General features: G+C 40.3%; 1 protein-coding gene across 8 annotated transcripts in view; it reads right to left on the reverse strand.

Moving 5' to 3' along the window:
* Positions 1 to 18,074, reverse strand: part of AHCYL2 (adenosylhomocysteinase like 2) — a 168,899-nt gene that overhangs the window by 18,846 nt on the left and 131,979 nt on the right. For all 8 annotated transcript variants that reach the window (XM_012533888.3, XM_004272207.3, XM_049714498.1 and 5 more), the window contains 7 exons: positions 17,962 to 18,064; positions 15,907 to 16,001; positions 12,495 to 12,601; positions 10,688 to 10,804; positions 6,836 to 6,899; positions 6,266 to 6,354; positions 3,560 to 3,630 (listed from right to left, as the gene is read on the reverse strand). In XM_012533888.3, the coding sequence (XP_012389342.1) occupies positions 3,560 to 3,630; positions 6,266 to 6,354; positions 6,836 to 6,899; positions 10,688 to 10,804; positions 12,495 to 12,601; positions 15,907 to 16,001; positions 17,962 to 18,064 (646 nt within the window). The remainder of the gene's footprint in view (positions 1 to 3,559; positions 3,631 to 6,265; positions 6,355 to 6,835; positions 6,900 to 10,687; positions 10,805 to 12,494; positions 12,602 to 15,906; positions 16,002 to 17,961; positions 18,065 to 18,074) is intronic.

An 18,074-nucleotide genomic window follows, 5' to 3' on the forward strand; every position in this document is an offset into this window, starting at 1 on the left:
ATTGATCTTTGCTATTGTTTTCTTTGATTCTATTTCATTTATTTCTGCTCTGATCTTTATGATTTCTTCTACTAACTTTGGGTTTTGTTTGTTCTTCTTTCCCTAGTTCCTTTAGGTGTAAGCTTATATTGTTTATTTGAGATTTTTCTTGTTTCTTGAGGTAGGCTTGTATTGTTATAAATTTCCCTCTTAGAACTGCTTTTGCTGCATCCCATAGGTTTCGGATCGTCGTGTTTTCATTGTCATTTGTCTCTAGGTATTTTTTGATTTCCTCTTTGATTTCTTAAGTGATCTCTTGGTTATTTAGTAACATATTGTTTAGCCTCCATGTGTTTGTGTTTTTTACGTTTTTTTCCCTGTAACTGATTTCTAATCTCATAGTGTTGTGGTCAGAAAAGATGCTTGAAATGATTTCAATTTTCTTAAGTTTACTGAGGCTTGATTTGTGACCCAGGATGTGATCTATTCTGGAGAATGTTCCGTGCACACTTGAGAAGAAAGTGTAATCTGCTGTTTTCGGATGGAATGTCCTATAAATATCAATTAAATCTAGCTGGTCTATTGTGTAATTTAAAGCTTGTGTTTCCTTATTAATTTTCTGTTTGGATGATCTGTCCATTGGTGTAAGTGAGGTGTTAAAGTCCCCCATTATTATTGTGTTACTGTCGATTTCCTCTTTTAAAGCTGTTAGCAGTTGCCTTATGTACTGAGGTGCTCCTATGTTGGGTGCATATATAATTGTTATATCTTCTTCTTGGATTGATCCCTTGATCATTATGTAGTGTCCTTCCCTGTCTCTTGTAACAGTCTTTATTTTAAAAGTCTATTTTATCTGATAAGAGCATTGCTACTCCAGCTTTCTTTTTTTCTTTTTTTTTTTTGGTATGCAGGCCTCTGACTGTTGTGTCCTCTCCCATTGTGGAGCACAGGCTCTGGACGCACAGGCTCAGCGGCCATGGCTCACGGGCCCAGCTGCTCTGAGGCCTGTGGGATCCTCCCGCACTGGGGCGTGAACCTGTGTCCCCTACATCGGCAGGCAGACTCTCAACCACTGCGCCATCAGGGAAGCCCCCAGCTTTCTTTTGATTTCCATTTGCATGGAATATCTTTTTCCAATCCCTCACTTTCAGTCTGTATGTGTCCCTAGGTCTGAAGTGGGTCTCTTGTAGACAGCATATATATGGGTCTTGTTTTTGTATCCATTCAGCAAGCCTGTGTCTTTTGGTTGAAGCATTTAATCCATTCACGTTTAAGGTAATTATTGATTTGCATGTTCCTATTACTGTTTTCTAAATTGTTATGGATTTGTTTTTGTAGGCCCTTTTCTTCTCTTGTGTTTCCCACTTAGAGAAGTTCCTTCAGCATTCGTTGTAGAGCTGGTTTGGTGGTGCTGAATTCTCTTAGCTTTTGCCTGTCTGTAAAGCTTTTGATTTCTCTGTTGAATCTGAATGAGATCCTTGCTGGGTAGAGTAATCTTGGTTGTAGGTTCTTCCCTTTCATCACTTTAAATATATCATGCCACTCCCTTCTGGCTTGTAGAGTTTCTGCTGAGAAATCGCTGTTAACCTTATGGGAGTTCCCTTGTATGTTATTTTTCGTTTTTCCCTTGTTGCTTTCAATAATTTTTCTTTGTCTTTAATTTTTGTCAATTTGAGTACTATGTGTCTCGGCATGTTTCTCCTTGGGTTTATCCTGCCTGGGACTCTCTGTGCTTCCTGGACTTGGGTGGCTATTTCCTTTCCCATGTTAGGGAAGTTTTCGACTACAATCTCTTCAAATATTTTCTTGGGTCGGTCCTTTCTCTCTCTCTTCTCCTTCTGGAACCCCTATATTGCGAATGTTGTTGTGTTTAATGTTGTCCCAGAGGTCTCTTAGGCTGTCTTCATTTCTTTTCATTCTTTTTTCTTTATTCTCTTCCATGGCAGTGAATTCCACCATTCTGTCTTCCAGGTCACTTATCTGTTCTTCTGCCTCAGTTATTCTGCTATTGATTCCTTCTAGTGTATTTTTCATTTCAGTTATTGTATTGTTCATCTCTGTTTGTTTGTTCTTTAATTCTGCTAGGTGTTTGTTCTTTAATTCTTCTAGGTCTCTGTTAAACATTTCTTGCATCTTCTCGATCTTTGCCTCCATTCTTTTTCTGAGGTCCTGGATCATCTTCACTATCATTATTCTGAATTCTTTTTCCGGAAGGTTGCCTATCTCCACTTCATTTAGTTGTTTTTCTGGGGTTTTATCTTGTTCCTTCATCTGGTAGAAAGTCCTCTGCCTTTTCATTTTGTCTGTCTTTCTGTGAATGTGGTTTTCCTTCCACAGGCTGCAGAACTGTATGAACTGTATACTTTAAAAGAGTGACTTTTACAGTATGTAAATTACATCTCAATAAAAAAATCAGATTGTCTTGGTTGTATGACCTTGTGAATTTGCTAGAAAACATTGAATTATACACTTAAAATGGGTAAAATGTATATGGTAAGTGGATTATATCTCAATAAAGCTACTTACAAAAAAAGAGATCGAAGGATTGATGTGAAAAAGAACAGTTTCTTTTTTCTTTTTTTAAAAATAAATTTATTTATTTATTTTTGGCTGTGTTGGGTCTTCGTTGCTGTGGGCAGGCTTTCTCTAGTTGCGGCAAGCAGGGGCTACTCTTCGTTGTGGCGTGCGGGCTTCTCATTGCGGTGGCTTCTTTTGTTGCAGAGCACAGGCTCTAGGGCACACAGGCTTCAGTAGCTGTGACACACGGGCTCAACAGTTGTGGCTCGTGGGCCCTAGAGCGTAGGCTCAGTAGTTGTGGCGCACAGGGTTAGCTGCTCCATGGCATGTGGGATCTTCCCGGACCAGGGATCGAACCCACGTCCCTTGCATTGGCAGGCAGATTCTTAACCACTGTGCCACCAGGGAAGCCCTAAGAACAATTTCTTATGGTTCTTCTTTGCCCCCAGCTCTCCCTGAGACTACAAATAATAGTTTTATTCTTAAATATTCTGATTTTCCTCCTTTAAAATAGAATTATAAAATAAACCCAATATTCCAATGGCTTATGGTTCTAACATAAAGATAAAATATCTCAGTCCAAGGAAAGTAGACATATCTGCATATTCCTCTCTAAAACTCAAAATCTACATCTTTGGGAATTAACACAACTACCTTTTCCACTTTCTCTAACTAGGAAGAATTTTGCTCTAGCCTTGCTTTAATTACAGGGACTAGAGAGAAATACACATCACTTTTGGAAGTAAAATTTTCAAAACTGTACAAATTTAAGATCTAGCTTCCCAAATAAAACTCACTGGTAGCCACCTCCTAGGTAGCTGAGGATGAATGGAGATATGGAACAGTTAAAAAGACTAGAGAGAAACTTTCCTCTAGGGATGAACTAATGGTATACTTTTGGTCAGAGTTCTAAAGAGGTAGGAAGAATGTGAAAGATTGGTTTTGTGGACTACTATCTCTAGCTTTTAGAGTTTGGTTTTGTTCAGAACATTTCCAGTCATTTTTCACTTGTTCCATGAAAGTGTTCCCAAGTGCCACCCCATTTTATATGTCATAATCATACCTGTACAGGTAATAACAATATCCACTTGTCGGATGACCTCATTTAATTTCACCAGTCGAAATCCATCCATACTGTAGAAATAAAGCATGATCAATTAACCTAAAAAAGCAGCTGGGGAGCCTTCTGCTACACAACCTCAAAAGCTATTACCCAAGTTGCTTTGGTACCTACATCACTTTTTGGTACAGCTGGACTATTCTTAGTGAAAAATTCAAACTCTTTCCTTAGTTCATACAGGACAGAAATAAAAGGTTCTTTCTATCACTGGGACCTAATTCTTCCTGATAATAGGGAGGCAGGGTTAACCATGAAACCCCAATCAAGTTTCTAGAAAGTGCAATTTTACCTGAACCTACTACCCCATTGAAATTGCTCTCCCCAAGATAATCAGTGATCTCCTGAATGCCAAAAACAATTTTTTTCTTAGACTCTAATATTACTTGATATCCTCTGCTACATTAAACATTATTTGCATTCTTAAGGCTCTATACTCTTGGAGTCCATGATACTGTTTTCTCACTTTTTGATTGCTCCTTCTCGATCTCACTCAACCTTTAAATGTTGGTACTCTGTAGGGTATTCTTTTCTCTATTCTTTCGGCACTTATCCATTCCTTTCCCTTGGCTACAAATGATGCCTCACAGGCGGCTGATTTGCACATTAACATCCAAAGCTTCAGAGCCATAGATCAAATTATCTACTGGATAGCTCCTCCTCATGTCCCACAAGGACCTCAAACTTATTGTGCTTGAAAATAGACTCATTATCTTACCCACACCACCAATTCTGTTTCTCTTCTTCTATATTTTCTATCTTAATCAACAGCATTACTGTTCACCCAGCTCTACGAGTCAAATAAACTAGAATGTCCTAGCCTACTGCCTCTCCCTAATTAAAACTGTCACCACATCTGGTTGAGTCTTTTTCCTTAATTCCTTAAAATCTTAATTCTTAATCTATCCCCTCTTTTCTATACGTGCAGGCCTGATGTTCAGGTCTTATTATTTCTTGCTGTAGTAGCCCCTGGCCCCATCTCATCGCCTCTAGGTTTATGTCTCTCTAATTCATTTTGCAGAGTGATTTCCTGAAATGCCATCTGGCTCATGTCACTTCCTTGCTTAAAACACTTTGGTGACATTGTCTGGTATCAGGATAAGACCCAAATACTTATGTTGATATATGATTATACTGACATATGATTCCTACTCAGGTATTACCACTCCCCCAAATTTATCCTATCGGGCAGCTCCATTAAAACACTTCCAGCTTCTTTAATATAAACATGCCGTGCTCTCTCCTTCCTAGGTGACCTTGCATATGTCGCCTGTACCTGGAACATACTTCCAAACTAAGAAGTCACTTAAATAAGTTTTAAGACTCAGCTCCATTGACACCTCTTTCTACCCTCACTGCCCTGCTCTTTAGTTAGAGATTCCTCCTTTGTGCTCCTACAGAAGCATGTGCTGTTTATCTCTATCACAGCACTTACTACACTGCACAGAGGTTATTTGTCTGTGTGCTTCTAAAAGCAGGGACCTTGTCTCATTCATCTACTCATCTTTCATCCTCAGCACAGAGCACAGTACCTAACACAGAATAAGTGATCAGTTCACGTCTATAAGATAGTTTCAATCAGTACCTCAGTCAATATTAAAACACATTCAGGTTTCTCTAATGAACCTGAAAAAGTGCTAGAATGGTGATAGTTCCCTTCGTGTGCTGGAGCCCTGACTCAGGCAAAGCCAACAACTCTGTTGGGGAAAACTGTGTGTTGATGGCTACAGTGTGTAGGGAGTGGTAGGACAGGGGAAAATGGTTATGGAAACATCTTTATGCCATGCCTCATCTATGCTGGGTGCCTTCCTCTGGAGGGTTAATGGTAAAGATTGGATGGGTTATTCAAGGCTACAGGCATGGGGACTTTGCAGTAGTTTTCAGGGACAGTGGTATTTTATCCTGCTGAGGGTGGCAAGAGACAATTTTAATAATAGCTACCACTTAGTGAGGCATTTATTATGTGACAGCACCTCTATACTTTACATAATTATATATTTATTATATAATGTATAATAATTATATCATTATTTTCTGAACTTTCACAATTGATGTAGATAAGATTACCCACATTTTTAGATGGGAAAGGAACTATTTTTTTTTTAAACTTCTAATTTTGGAATCATTTCATACTTAGGAATAGTACAAACAACTCCTATACACCCTTCAGTAAGAGTTAGTAGAGTTTATCCTTCATTTAGATTTGTCTGATATTTCCTCCTGATTACATTAGGTTATGCATCTTGGGGAGGAATGTGGCAGAAGCGCTCTTTTCATTGCATCACTTCAGAAAGGATCTGATGCCAGCCTATTTCTTTTTTGATCATTGTTTTCAAAGGGAGAAGGATGGCATGTGAAGCTGATAAGGGGCTACTTGCTCTCTGGTTCAAGGCGTCCCCTGTTACTATTTCCACAGGAGTTCTAAATTGTAGCTTCTGCCAGCCTCTGCTCTCTCAGAGCAGAGCTCCTAGATCTTTGAAAGACAGGTGCTTACAGTTAATAGCAGCCTCTCAGGATCTGGGCAGCTTCTCAGGATCTAGGCCCCTCTAAGATGAAATGTGGCATTAACTAGGCCATTCTTTGGAGGCAGTTAGAAGATAATACGTTAGACAGTGGTGAGAGGAAAAAGCAAATCTCCTTTTGCATGCTTACCAGGCTTGAAGAGCACAGATGGGGTCAATCTCAGTTACATACACAATGGAGCCCATAGCTTTTAAGGCAGCACAGCACCCCTTCCCCACCTGATGAGAGCAGAAAGTACACGTAATAAGGAAAGTCACAAAGAAAACAGTTTCTCAAAGCTTCTGGTAAAGTGTACCCCCCTTTCCGCCACCAAAAGGAATTTCACTGAATAGATTCACGCTTAGGGAAAAATCAGAAAAAAAATAAAATGAATGCAGTTCATAAACAAACTCCTAAACCCTGCTTAGCACATGCATGTGCATAAGAACACCCACACTCACGATTTATAATCAAAACACAAGCTAAAAGAACATCACAAACAGTGCAGTGGAACAGTCAGAAAATCAACTTAAAGAAAAAATAGCAAAAATGCAATGGGAAAAAGAAAGATTGTACTTTAACCAGAGGGCCTCTGAAGTTACTTTTGTCCCACTTAAAGTGGTAAATGAATGTACTTTTATGTCCATACAAGTGAAAAATTCTAGTATATTTCAGCAAAATACATTTTAAACACCTAATAATTGAAAGGTTAAACCTTACCTCTCCATAGCCACAGACTACCACCTGCTTCCCACCAAACATCATGTCTGTTGTTCTTTTAAGTCTATGGGGGAAAAAAATTAAATCAGAAAAATCTCTTGTTTCTTGCTTGAGATTAGATTGAACCCCTTTGTTTTCATGTTTGGGTTTTGTTTTTTTTTGGTTTGGCGTTTTTTTTTTTTTTTTTTTTAATGTTGAAAGCAAGCCTGGTTTCTATCCTAGAGAAACTACTTAATGACTAGAAAGAAAAGTTCAATAAAATATGTATTTTCTTTTTTTTTTTTTTTGCGGTACACGGGCCTCTCACTGTTGTGGCCTCTCCCGTTGCGGAGCACAGGCTCCAGACGTGCAGGCTCAGCGGCCATGGCTCACGGGCCCAGCTGCTCCGCGGCATGTGGGATCTTCCCGGACCGGGGCACAAACCCGTGTCCCCTGCACCACCAGGGAAGCCCAAAATATGTATTTTCTTATCCATGCTATCCAATCAATTCCATCTCTATGTGAGGCCTTTTTTCTTTTTGTTCCCCTTGTTTTGGGAGTGGTACAGAAGGGAAGAAGCTATAGACCACAAAGTAACTTTTAAATATAAATGTAATTTTTATTTAGGAGGTGACAAAGCTCTGGTTTAATGTGAACGTTGTAGCTTATTGAATTAGACACATAAAATATAATGCTGATAAATGAGTCCTACATTTAGTAGTATCAAAATCGCCAATAGGTGGGCTTCCCTGGTGGCGCTAGTGGTTGAGAGTCCGCCTGCCGATGCAGGGGTCTCGGGTTCATGCCCTGGTCCGGGAAGATCCCACATGCCACGGAGCGGCTGGGCCCATGAGCCATGGCCGCTGAGCCTGGGCGTCCGGAGCCTGTGCTCCGCAACGGGAGAGGCCACAACAGTGAGAGGCCCGCGTACCACAAAAAAAAAAAATCGCCAATAGGTCCCACATTAATTCACCAGGGAGGGTAATGGGCAACAAGGTGGAGAAGAGCCTTGAAACACACCAACACTGACTACATGAGGTAGTGAGTTTTCCGGGCTGAGTCCTGCTCAGACATGTTCTACCTCTTTGTCTCTGATTCTCTATGAAGCTAGAATAAAGGTCCTTACTGTTTTCAGGGTCTCTTGGAAGAAGTTGTAGGAGCAGTTTCTGGTTTCTCTGTAGGGTCAGTTGGTCTCCCTTCTCTAGGAAGCCCTGGCTAGGCAGAATAAACTTCAACTAAAACCTGCCATTCTGAGACAGATGGTTCCGACAAATATTTGTAGGTCTTTCTACTCATCTGTTAACCTCTCCTGTTGAAAAGTCTATAAATGCCCCAAAGGCAAAGTAGAAATCCTATCTTTTTAATGATTTGACAACTCCACTCACTAGGAACTGGTATAACTCCATGAACTCCAATGAAACTCAATAAATATCAATTAAGTGCAGAGGCAGTTTCTATTGAGTGAAGACGGTAAGTCTGGCTGGGCTACCACCATACTCAAAAGCCATGGCTTAGAATGGTCCTTGACTGGCTCAGCACAGCAAGGAAATCAATAATCATATTTCTGAGCCTCCTTTGCTTTGACTACCCACAAGCCTTTCTGTCTCTCTTCCCAAAGGAAGATGACTCTCTCTTTGTGACTACAAATGACTGTGTGGTGGAAGGGAAACTTCATCAACACCACTACTCTGCAAATGATAGGCTGACAGACCAGGGTGGATTCCAGTTAGGCAGTGATTTCCTTGTGATCTGAGGGACCCAGATCTGCCTCAAGGTTCAAGGATAAAGGATAGAAAAGACCTCCGTCAAGAAAGGACTTTTGGGGATGTGAGGGTAAGCTGTCTGGCGATGTAAAAGAGTCATGCCAAGTCTCTGACTTCTCTCTAATTCTTCTAGCCCCAGAACTCTCTAGAAGAGTTCCTGAAATACAGTCTGTTTTATGATCTAAAAATCCTATCTGGGATATCCTTTTTCTTCCTACCAAGTCTTCCTTCCTCAGTCTCCATAAGGCTGCACCTGCCTTGCTTTTTGGCATTGCAGACAATTACAGAAGAGTCCTCTAGGACTGAGTGGGGCCATTCCCTCATAGCTTATGGAGCAGTGTGCAACCAGCTCAGAGCTACAGAAGCTCAATCCCTAATCCTTTCCTCATATGGACTCTCTATTTTGCAGCCTTCCCTGGAGCATACTTTGCCACTTCTTTAACTTCTCCTACTCTCAACTCCTCTGAGTCTACGGCCATACCACCCTGAATGCACCCAGTCACATCTCAACTCCTCTGAGGAGCAACTGCCCATGACCCAAATGGAAAGTTTTTCACCATCTGAAGATGCCAACAAGCTCTTACTACTACTCAGGTTTCCAGTAGATGGGTGATGTTTTTCTATTTCTTTATTAACTTTAACTCCAGCTCCACTGCTTCCATTTCATTTTCATACATTTCTGATGTTAAAGTATCTTTCTTATCCACAGGGTAAACACTGCTTAGGAGGGACTCTGTCCATGTTTATGAGCTAGTAGAGGTACCTTCATGCATCTTTTACTAAATATAGGCAGATTTTAGGCTCATAGATTTGGGAGTTGAAAAATCTATAAGAAACAGTTGTGGATGAGTAAATATTTTTATGAGTATATATCCAAATCATTATTATCAGGTGCAAAGCTGTGCATCACAATAACAGTTATATGTGGACAGAACTAGGGACAGTCTGTAAACAGACTGATAGAGTAAGGATTCACTCAAATGTCCAATCTATCTGATAATACTACTGAATCTATAGGAGTAATAATTAAAAATAGTTTGAATTTGCATTGAACACCCCCTTCCAGCCCACAAAAAAAAAAAAAGATTTCAAAGTAAAAGTCTTCTTATAGATCTAACTCAATCCTAAACTTACTATATAGGGTTCTAGAAAGAAGGGCAAGGGAACTAACATTGATCCCCAGGATTCATACCTTATCTCATTTAATCCTCACAATAACTCTATGAGATAGGTCTTACTGTCACCATTTTACAGATGAGGAAATAGGCACAGAGAGGTTAAATAACTAGTCTGAGGTCTTAGAGTTAATAAATGATAGAGCCAATTGTTAAACCAAAGTCCTTCTTGCTCCAGTGCCTGTGGTGTTGCAAATTGCCTGGGGTTCAGACTAGTAATGTGGCCCACAGGCCCTTTCTTCACTTTTCCATTAACTAATACATGATGGAAGCCATTTGGCTTGGCAATATTCTAAACCAACTTAATGGTTTCACATAGAGAATTACTGAGTCTTCCCAGCAAGAATGAAGGAATTTCAGGACACAAGTGTAGAAACAGAAACTGGGCACTGGAAGAACACAATTTTTGGTATATTATATCTAAGTAGATTTTGTCAGACTTGCAGTCCTTACAGATTTGAAAAACTACAAATGCCACTGGGAAATAACCCTGTGCTCACCACAACTTTCCAGATGGCCAGAGAATTGTATGATAGTTGGTGCTTAAGAACTGACAACATAACCTGGAAGAGAAATACCAGGAACCTTTTCCTAAACCATCAAAGATATTTACCTATTTATAATGACTTTAGTTACTGACTCCCAGGCCTGATAGGGTGACTGTAAAAACTGCCACCAGTAGATAGGGGCTGGTCTGACATTTTAAGTAAAATAGATTTGCTTGAAATAGTGACAGCAATGGTAGCTCTGGGTCATAAAATATTGAGTGTGATGTAAGTGACAGCAATGGTAGCTTTGGGTTACAAAATATTGAGTATGATGTAGCAATAGATCCAGAGGTATTACACAAATCATTTCTAGAAATAACCAAAACCAAAAAATTTAGAACCTCAATTCAACAACTCAAGTTCATCCCAAAGATAACAAAACATTACCCATCAAGAATTGATTCACGGCAACAGTAAAGGTTGTCAAATTTCTGTTTGGTGACCGAGTCATTGACATTCATGGCTGGAACACATAGCTTCCCAGCTTTGGATAGCTGGTACAGCCTGAGGATGAAGGAAATCAAGAAGAACATAAAACAATGAGATATTGCAATCGACCATCAGTTTCATATCAAATTTCACAAATAAGTTAATTGAGTAGGCATGAGAGCCTGAGACACAACTAATTTCATCCTATAAGGTGTATACAGAGAAATAAAGAATACCTTTCCAGAATCTGTATACAGCTTAGAAATAAAGATATTAATCAAAAGCCACGTGGGGAAAATCTTTGACCCACCACTAAATTTTAAGCATTAAAATGTAAAATTTTTAATTGCTTATTAGTTTTATTTCCCTTTTTAATAATAAAAAGAGAAACTTTAGGTACTATTTTAATCCCACTACTCTAATGCAACAATTTTAACTTTCAAATAGTTTAAGTTTCCAATAGTCTCAATTTTATAACTTCAGTACATATACCTATAAATATGTATATCTGTATATAGGGGTTTTATTTAAACTGAGTCAACTAAAAATTAGAACCAGGTGTTTTATTCAAAATTCATCCCTTTCTAAAAGTTTGAAAATATGGGACAATCCATAGTTTATATACATTCAAAAAGATCACAGTATATTGAAGCAGTGATGGTGGCTTATTCAAAATTTACTTCCCTAAAACTTTCATACTTTCAGTTCTTTCTGGGTAAATAACAGGAAACAGAAATGGTTACAATTTTACTCAGGGAATTAATGCTCATTTGAGAAACAGAACCCTAAATCCTTGTTCTCTGTGTAAGAACATAAGCTCTATGAGGGCCCAGGCTTTTGTCTGTTTTCCCCACTGCTAGATCCCTAGCATGGTTCTTAGAGTAGTTCCTGGTCCACTGTAGAAGTTCAATAAATAGATGTTGAATAAATGAATTCGTCCAAAGAGGACAAGCAGTCATTGTATTACAATGACTAGAAAACATGAGGACCACACTTATTCCCTTAGCTACTCCCCACTCACTATTTTAAGTTTCCTATTTGTATTGTTAATTTAAAAAACAAGTGTGCAGGGCTTCCCTGGTGGCGCAGTGGTTGAGAGTCCGCCTGCCGGTGCAGGGGACACGGGTTCATGCCCTAGTCCAGGAAGATCCCACATGCCGCAGAGCGGCTGGGCCCGTGAGCCATAGCTGCTGAGCCTGCGCGTCCAGAGCCTGTGCTCCTCAACGGGAGAGGCCACAACAGTGAGAGGCCCGCGTACCACAAATAAAAAAGACAAAAAACAAGTGTGCAGACTCAGATCTCAACATTTCAGATCAGGTTTCAATTTTTAACATAATGTATTCTATAAGTATGTGATTATAAGAATATATATCCAGGGGCTTCCCTGGTGGTGCAGGGGTTAAGAATCTGCCTGCCAATGCAGGGGACACAGGTTCGAGCCCTGGTCTGAGAAGATCCCACATGCTGCAGAGCAACTAAGCCTGTGCGCCACAAATACTGAGCCCACGTGCCACAACTACTGAAGCCCAAGCGCCTAGAGCCCATGTTCCACAACAAGAGAAGCCACCACAATGAGAAGCCCGTGCACTGCAATGAAAGAGAAGCACCTGCTCGCCGCAACTAAAGAAAGCCTGCGTACAGCAACAGAGATCCAACGCAGCCAAAAGTAAATAAATAAATAAATAAAAATTTGTAAAAAAAAAAAAAAAAAAAAGAATATATGTCCAGGCTGCATAAAACTAGGCATACCCATGTCAAATCTTACCTGTGGACTCCAGTAACACTCTCTTCCACTATGCCCTTGATTTTCTTAAACATGTTGGGATACTTCTTATAAATCCAGTGAGTAAGATCCCCTCCATCATCCAAGATCTGCAATAATAAGCATCAATAATGTCATATTTCAAATTTCCCAAATGGTTATGCAAAATAACTTAAGAGTCAGTATAATGACCAACAGTCATTACACTGAAGAAAAAAACAAGTGAGGGACTTCCCTGGTGGCGCACTGGTTAAGAATCCGCCTGCCAATGCAGGGGACATGGGTCCGAGGCCTGGTCCGGGAAGATCCCACATGCCGGAGAAGAGCTAAGCCCGTGCGCCACAACTACTGAGCCTGCGCTCCAGAGCCCGTGAGCCACAACTACTGAGCCCACACGCCACAGCTACTGAAGCCTGCATGCCTAGAGCCCGTGCTCCGCAACAAGAGAAGCCACCACAATGAGAAGCCCGCGCACCGCAATGAAGAGTAGCCTCCACTCGCCGCAACTAGAGAAAGACCGCGCACAGCAACGAAGATCCAATGCAGTCAAAAACAAACAAACAAAAAAACAGTGAAATGAAAGGCCAACTGTAATTCTCACAGACAAGTGACCTTCCCAAATGACATACCCGCTAGGATCAAAATATACAGCAGCGCAATGAGGATTTTCTTATGGACTAATAGCTTAAGTGATTACCTAGACCATTAGCTCTTGGCTGTACTGTTGGTAGTCAGAAAGCCTAAACTTGATATTAGCATATTTATATTGGTTGAATTCAGGACTTTAAATATCATCAGTAAAAGCTTAGTTTAAATAAAGCCAGATAATTAGTCTCCCTCCCAGAACAATGGCTTACAAATGTGTATTCGTTAATCCTTTACTTCTCCCAAAGTACAGGCACTCTCCTATCCAAAATGATCAGGCAGCACTGTAGGGTTTTGCCTAGCACAACCTCACACTCTCTATCAACCAAAGTAAAAATAACTAGGGAACTGTGCAGCATGTAGGTGTGCAAGCATGCCTCTGAACAGCTCATCACTGTTTCAGGTTGGGATTAAAGATAAACACAATGCTGTGCCCACTGGAGCTTTCATCAGCAGAGGAAAGTTTCTGAATTATAAATAAGCTAAAGAAAGACCAGCTTAGAATACTATTAGGCAGTAGGCTGTGGCATTTCAGCCCTTCACCTAACTGTTAGAAACGCTTGGCAGGACTTTCCAAGTTGTTACACCCACCCTCCTGGAAAGACCCACAGGACTAAGCTGCCCTCCACTGGCAAGCACCCATTTTGCAGTCCCGTCAATTATCAACTCTACTACAAGTGCCAAAGATGCCATCCTGGACCCCTGGGTACACAAAATCTCCAACCTCATGTCTACCACCTGATCTTTTTTGCTTCTGCTCTTGTTTTTGTTTTTGTTTTGGCCATACCGCTCAGCTTGTGGGATCTTAGTTCCCTGAACAGGGATTGAACCCGGGCCCTTGGCAGTGAGAGCACCGAGTCCTAACTGCTGGACTGCCAGGGAATTCCCACTTCTGCTCTTGTTGTTGATCTATTTTCTCTGATTCCACTAAACCTTATTTGAGAGCAGGGATCCAAGGCAGGACTCTTATTAAAACTCTTACACTTGCTCCATACCATAAGATAGTGCTCCATTTTCTCCCAGTAGAAACCTTCAGAACAGATTCCCTAAGAAACGGAAAGGCTCCTCTGAGTTTCTCTCTCCCTTTTTTTTTTTTTTTTTTTTTTTTTTTGCTGTATGCGGGCCTCTCACTGTTGTGGCCTCTCCTGTTGCGGAGCACAGGCTCCGGATGTGCAGGCTCAGCGGCCATGGCTCACAGGCGCAGCCGCTCCGCCACATGTGGGATCTTCCCGGACCGGGGCACGAACCCGTGTCCCCCGCATCGGCAGGTGGACTCTCAACCACTGCGCCACCAGGGAAGCCCTCTCTCTCCCTTTTTACATGTATGAAATCCCTCATGGAGTTTTTGCTTGCAGCCTCTGATCCCTAGCCACACAAAAGATCAGAGACAAAAAAAGATTGTGTCTTAGTCTCAGTATTCTCGTCCACCTTTCCCTTTTAACACAGGTATCGAATACAGGCAGGTAGTTGCTATCCCTAATATTTATTTAATGAATGTAGCCCAAAATTCTCACCCTGTTGTCCTACTGCAGAAAATTATTGTCACCTGGGAATCTTCCTGAAGTTGGCAAGCAAGTAAAAGCACTTGACAGGATCTTGACAGGATCCAAAAAGATATGGATCCTGTTTTCTGGGGTCACAGTTTTTCTTACCCTTGTCTTACTCTCTTCGTCAATCTTTCCAGCAGTGTGTGCTGGCTCTACAGTCTATAAAAGCTCGCCATGTACAATCCCCTGTCCTCCCTATGTTCATGACTATAAAATTAATGTTTTATTTCCAGTAGAGCCCCCCTGGCATATCTTCTTTAGCACCTGTCAGTCACACTCCCTTCTGTCACCGTTAAACTCCGCTGGAATGAGCTGACTCATCTTATAGTCGACTCCTCCCTCCCTTTCAGGATATGAAGGTTTTAACCCAGCTTCCTCAAACCAACACTTGGTGCAATGTGGCCTGGATCAGAATCCAGAAAGACAGGCTGCTTCTCTCTGCTGTGTCCCAGATAAAGCCTGCTCTGCAGTCTTTAGCAGTAAGCAATAGTTGGACTAGAGCTTCAAGGATTCTTGTTTCAGTTGATTCCCTAATTTCTCCTCTCACCCATATGCAGAAAGGTTTGCAAAGCAGGAGTGCATCATACTTTGTGAAGCTTTTTGCTTCCCCTTGTGAATCTAATATGCTCTCAGCCTTCAAGCACTTGATCTTTTAAAAAATGAAACAAAAATAAAAACTAAGCAGAAATTAAAAACCCCAAACTTTGCCTATTCATCTTTCTTCAGGTGAGAAATGAATAAAGAGAAGAAATTTGAACTTGGAATCCCTTCAGGTTTACTATAAATTTAGCACGTGATTCTAGAAAGAAAGCTAAGTACCATAGGAGCTGTGTGTGCGTGTGTGTGCTTTAATCATTGATGTTGTCGGGCGGGGTGGGTGGGGGGTGGGGGGGTGGTAAGCAGTGGTAGGGGATGGTAACTCATTAATCTTACTTTTTAACCAGTCATGTGTGAACCCTGAGCAGTATTTTAATGTTGCTGATGAATATGAGTGCTTCTGAGATCAGCACTGACAATGAAAAGCACTTTGAGGCTATAAGGAGGTTGAATATTCTTGGGATGCCCTAAGCATAAGCATCTAGCTCTGCCGGAAGCCCAGGTACATCAGACGGAAAAGGAAGCATTTGCCTTCCTTCCTGCTGGGAAACCCTCTCCCAGACCACACTCTCCCTCTCTATACCTCCAGGCCCCAACAGAATTGTGTTGGCAGAGATCTAACCCACCATGTTTGGCTGCCAGCCCTCCACATTCACACATCTATCAATGCACCACCAGAAGTCATCTTCTGACTCTCCTTTCCAGGCAAACACAGGAAATCCTGAGAAAAAAGAACAAAGAGAAACCATTAAAGCCTGAAAAAAGGGCTGACCCTAAATTTTGGCAAGGAGATGCTGGTTTTCCCCAATTCCAAGCTCTCTCGTTCTGCTATACTTCTTGGGTTGACTTTCTTCACTGATTACTATTGTCTTCAGTCCTTTTATACTTGTCTTTGTCTTTGGTGGTCATTTCACTCTTGTTAGACCAAAGAGGACAAACAAAAGGGCCAAGAGTATGACGGATGCTAAAAGTATGACTAAAGGCAAAAAAGAAGAAACCAGAAATATGTACTTCTTCATCCAGTCCAACTGGAATTCTCATCATTTCCCAACTACATTTTGATCTTTCTTGTTTCTATACTTTAGTCATCCCATCCTCTGCATCAGGAAAACTCTTACACTCTTCTCCCTCTGTTCAAATGTTGTTACACTTCATTACCCAGTTAAGTATCATGCTCCTTAAGGAAGCCTTATAACTCAGCTGAAAGTGATCTCACATGGAATCTGAACTTTTATAAGCCCCTTGTTGGTATACTAAATATGGATTTATGATCTGTTGTGGCATTATCATATATGCCCTTGTATTATCATTATTTATATATGTGTCTTTTCTCCTTAACCACAATATAAGATTCTGAGGGCAAAGACACTCTCATTTGTCCTTAAAGTAGGTCAATAAGCATTTGTTGAAAAAAAAAAGAGAAATGAATGTATATGTACAATTAATTGGACTATATGTTTATATATGTGTACTTTCTATACATACTTTATACATTAATAAAAATTTTACAAATGAATGACTGTAAGTGAAAGAACAAATAAAATGCTCAAAGTGCTTGCAAAAAGAGAGGTATGCATGCACTATAGAGCTTTCCCAGAATTTCTCAATAGCTCTGAAGCAAGTGTTTGGTATCCTGATCTGTGTTGGGCTATCAGAGAGTGAAGGCAAGAAACTGGCAAAGTCCAAACTTCTCTATTTCTTTTGTCCTTCAAGTGTCAGTGGCTGTTGTTATCAAATATTAATCTGCCAGGTCAAGTCCTGTTTACCGCTGAAGCAGAGCACCAAACATTAACTGCTGAAAACCAGTCAGACCACAAAATTATGCCTGAAGCATTTTCTTTTCTAATCCATATGACCTTAGACAGTGAATAAGGTTCACTGGTGCTCTGAAAGGCAAAGCATTAACTAATAATGGAATATTAGACATAAGAAGATATTTGTGACTGTAAAGCAACACAGTTACCTCGATCATATTTAACAAGAGAAGCCCAGAAGGAGGGCAAACTCATCAAGAATAGGGACCCACCAAGACATGTAAGCAACCTAAGTGTCCATCAACAGATGAATGGATAAAGAAGATGTGGTGTATACATACAATGGAATATTACTCAGCCACAAAAAAGAATGAAATAATGCCATTTGCAGCAACATGGATGGACCTAGAGATTATCATACTAAGTGAATTAAGTCAGAGAAAGGCAAATATTACATGATATCACTTATATGCGGAATCTAAAAAAATAGTATAAATGAACTTATTTATGAAACAGAAAGACTCACAGACACAGAAAACAAACTTATGGTTACCAAAGGGGAAGGGGGAGATTAACAGATACACACTACCATATATAAAATAGGTAAACAACAAGGATTTACTGTATAGCATAGGGAACTACATTCAATATCTTATGATAATCTATAGTGGAAAAGAATTGAAAAAAAGATAGATAGATATATATAGATAGATACATAGATATAGATACACATATACAGTGAATCACTTTATTGTATACCTGAAACAAGCACAACATTGTACATCAACTATACTTCAACTAAAAAAAAAAAGAATATTTCTTTCAAGACAACTTTAAATGTCAACTTTCCTTACAGATATTTATTGAAACAATGGAACTTTTTGGAAACTTTAGTCAAAGACAAAGAGAACACACAAAAGATCTTACCATTTTCTGCTAGAGCAGCAGCCACTTCATTGAGAGTGGAATAGATATTGCAGGCAGCCCATCGGCACTGTGCCCCCAGAGCGCCCAGAGTTTCCATAAGCACCTATATTAAA

Source organism: Orcinus orca, chromosome 9, assembly GCF_937001465.1.
Source record: "Orcinus orca chromosome 9, mOrcOrc1.1, whole genome shotgun sequence".
Lineage (NCBI taxonomy): Eukaryota > Metazoa > Chordata > Mammalia > Artiodactyla > Delphinidae > Orcinus > Orcinus orca.